General features: G+C 39.1%; 1 protein-coding gene across 1 annotated transcript in view; it reads left to right on the top strand.

The window, feature by feature from the left end:
• The window catches only part of LOC119591329 (presequence protease, mitochondrial-like), a 5396-nt gene extending 1798 nt beyond the window's left edge, over positions 1–3598 (top strand). The window contains exon 2 of the mRNA XM_037940059.1: positions 398–3598. Within this exon, the coding sequence (XP_037795987.1) occupies positions 398–3327 (2930 nt within the window). The 3' untranslated portion in view covers positions 3328–3598. The remainder of the gene's footprint in view (positions 1–397) is intronic.
• The last annotated feature ends 350 nt before the right edge of the window (positions 3599–3948 follow it).

Below are 3948 nucleotides of genomic sequence, written 5' to 3'. Positions count from 1 at the left end.
ATAGTGTTCAGTTATGCATCATAGTTTTTTAAGTTATGAAGGGATAGCAGATGGCATATGAAAATTGTGTAAATCATGTATATGGAATGATGTAATGTCTCCAAAGCTATCAACAAATAAGTGTTGCTCTTTACAGAATACTGCTTGGTTTAGTGTATGTTATTGTGTATTAAGTTTTTTGTGATTATGCCAATGAACCCTAGAACTGGTGAGCTCTCACTAAATTCCATAAATTGCATATTTAGACATAGAAGCCACTTTTTTTTTTTTCAAGCTATTGTTAATGGTATGGTTCTCATTGAAAAGAATAAGAACTACTTATTAAGCAGTGTAGTTATCTTTTGATAAAGTTAAACTAATCTTTAGATCCATGACATTCATTTTGCCTCTTTTACAGTAAAAGGAGTGAATGCTGATTTCCGTGTTGGTGATGAAGTGTCAGGATTTGCTGTGAAGGAGATACAAGATGTTCCAGAGCTACATCTAACAGCAATTCGCCTCCAGCATGTGGCCACAGGTGCAGATTACATGCACATTGCCAGAGAAGATTCAAACAATGTGTTTTGTGTGGGGCTAAGAACTACCCCCATGGATTCCACAGGTGTGCCACACATTCTGGAACACACGGTCCTCTGTGGGAGCAACAGTTACCCTTGTCGAGATCCTTTCTTCAAGATGCTTAACCGATCTTTATCTACTTTCATGAATGCTATGACTGGTAGTGACTATACAATTTATCCCTTTTCCACTCAACATCCTAAAGACTTTTATAACTTAATGTCTGTGTATTTAGATGCCGTGTTTAAGCCCAACTTATCAGAGCTTGACTTCTTCCAAGAAGGCTGGAGATTGGAGCATGAGGATGTGAATGATCAGTCTTCTCCAATTGTGTTCAAAGGTGTAGTATTCAATGAAATGAAGGGAGTATTTGCCGACTCACAGCGTCTTTTTATGCAAAAATTGCAGAATGGTCTGTTGCCCTCGCATACATATGGTGTTGTTTCAGGGGGGGATCCACTTTCAATTCCTAGTCTGACTTGGCAACAGTTGAAGGACTTTCATGCATATCATTATCATCCAAGTAACGCTCGATTTTACACTTATGGAGATCTGCCACTTGCTGAACATTTAAGATTTATTAATGATAAATATCTTCAGGAATTTTCCAAAATCAACCCAGGAACTGAAGTGCCTGATGAACCAACATGGTCAGAACCAAGAAGTGATCACATAGTTTGTGGCCTTGACCCCATGGGTGCATCGGATGCGCAGAGTAGCATTGCAGTTTCCTACAAGTTAGCAAGTATTACTGATCCCTTTGAGACTTTTGTTCTTCAGATCCTTGGGGAACTTTTAATGGGTGGTCCCAATGCTCCCTTCTATAAATCACTGTTGGAGCAGCAATTAGGCTCCAGTTTTTCTCCATCAGCTGGGTTTGACAGTCATACCCGCAACACTACATTTACAATGGGTCTGCAAGGGGTCAGATGTGAAGATACTGAAAAAATCAGAGAGATTATAGAGGAAACATATGATAAGGTGATAGAAGAGGGTTTTCCAAAGGAGCGCATTGAGGCTGTGTTACATAGTATTGAACTTGCTATCAAGCACCAAACTTCCAGTTTTGGTCTTGGCTTGGTGATGTCCCTTACACCACTCTGGAATTTGGATGGTGACCCAGTGGAGGCTCTGAAAATCAACAAGAACTTGGAAAAATTTAAGGAGTGCATCCAACAGAACCCTAAATTCTTGCAGGAGAAGGTCAAGCAATATTTCAAAAATAACAGTCACAAATACACTTTAACAATGGCTCCACAGGAAGGTTATGAAAAAGAATTACAGGAAAAAGAAATTGAGCTTCTTAAAAGCAAGATTGAATCACTTACAGAGGAAGATCACAAGAGGATTTGGGAGATTGGAAATACACTAACCAAGAAGCAAGAAGAGGAGGAGGATATTTCATGTCTGCCAACTCTGAAGGTATCAGACATTAACCGTAACATTATTCCCACACCAGTAACTAACATCAGCCTTTCTGGTGGAGTGCCAGTTCAAATATGCCATCAGCCTACTAATGGCATTACATACTTCTCAGCAGTCCTCAATACCCACAACATTCCTGATCATCTCCACTCATTAGTACCATTATTGTGTGGGGTCCTTACACGAATGGGTGCTGGTGACTTGGATTTCCGCCAGCTTGACCAAGAGATAGAGTTGTCAACTGGGGGTCTACATGCTGCCACCCACCTTGTCAAACACCCTATTGATGTTGCACAGTATGAACAGGGAATTCTCCTTTCCTCTCACTGCCTAGATAATAATTTGACCCGCATGCTTGATCTATGGACATTAATATTAAATCATATTAGACTGAATGATTTGCAGAGGTTTGGAACTTTAGTGAAGATGATTGCAACAGATCAAGTAAACAGTCTAGTATATTCTGGTCACAGATATGCTATGACTGCTGCATCATCATCCACAAGTTATGTTGCAGCTCTTAGTGAACAGTGGAGTGGATTGACAAATATTCGACAAATGAGAGAGTTCAGTGAATTGGAGGATCCAGGTGAGGTTCTTGAGAAGCTACAAGAACTGGCTCAGCTGCTACTAAATCGAGAGCAGATGAGAGTGTCTGTTAACATGTCACCAGATAATCATGATGGTGCTGTTAAAACCTTCGAAAATTTCTTAGATAATCTTGCAGGAGACCCAAGTCCTGAATCCTCTCTGATAAATTTTACTGAATCCTATACCCCTCACACATTAAGAACACATCATGTATTTCCATTTCCTGTAAATTTTGCATCAAAATCCTATGTAGGAGTCCCTTACGCTCACTCAGACAGTGGAGCTCTACGTGTGCTGTCTCGTCTGATGTTCCGCTTCTTGCACAGGGAGATAAGAGAAAAAGGTGGTGCTTATGGTGGTGGGGCTGCTTATTCTCCAGGTGGAAAATTTTCATTTTATAGCTACAGAGATCCCAACTCAACTCAAACGTTATCCACTTTTGATGCAGCTGTGGAGTGGGTTTTATCAGGTGGGTTCTGTGAGAGGGATGTTGAAGAAGCAAAGTTGGGGGTGTTTCAGGCTGTTGATGCCCCAGTGGCTCCTGCAGCAAAGGGGAAACGCCTCTTTCTTTCTCATGTTTCAGAGGATCTCTTTGCCGACCATAGGAGACAGATTTTGGATACGACACCTCAGGACCTAGTAAGAGTAGCTCGCAATTATCTCAGAGATGCATCAATAGAAGGGGCATGCCTCATTGGTCCAGAAAATGAGAAAATTGAGCAAGATCCATTCTGGCAAACTGCAAGAAACTAAGGAATAAGTTTACTCTGAGAATTGTAAGAAAGTAACTTAATAGCTTCCCTTTTGTAATTGTCATATAATGGAATATTCATTATCAGTTTTTTTAGACATGTTTATGCTTGTTGTAGCACAAGAGATATAACATTATGCCTTTGATTTTGCCATTGCTAAAAGGTAATTTATTGTTATAATTTCTTTTCTCCAGTCAGATGCCAAACATGTGAAATGAGATATTGTAAATATAATGTATATTAAATTTGTATAGTAAATATGTGAAATATAAGTCTTGTATATTTTTTTCCTATGCCTGAGGAGTTGGAGATTAAAGGATTGACATGGAGAAGAAAAGTGTTAGGCATCTTAGCTTAATGACATTGGTTACTGTCTCTGAAATACTAACGGAAAGGAAAAAGCAAGAGAGAAAGAAGATATGAATTATATTTTACTTCCATGAATATTATCATTACTCTAACCTAAAATGTTACTGTTTTGTTAATAACCTTGTGCTGTGGTGTCATTACAAATGTCCCAGACACCACTATATATATGATTGTTCCTTTGTTTGTGTATATTAATATTATATATATTGTTATCCTCTTCTCCCCCTCCCAAGAAAAAAGAATGGGGTTACAT

Source organism: Penaeus monodon, chromosome 28 (assembly GCF_015228065.2).
Source record: "Penaeus monodon isolate SGIC_2016 chromosome 28, NSTDA_Pmon_1, whole genome shotgun sequence".
Classification (NCBI taxonomy): domain Eukaryota; kingdom Metazoa; phylum Arthropoda; class Malacostraca; order Decapoda; family Penaeidae; genus Penaeus; species Penaeus monodon.
The sequence above is the reverse complement of the archived record's forward strand: the minus strand, read 5'-3'. Positions and strand labels throughout refer to the sequence as shown.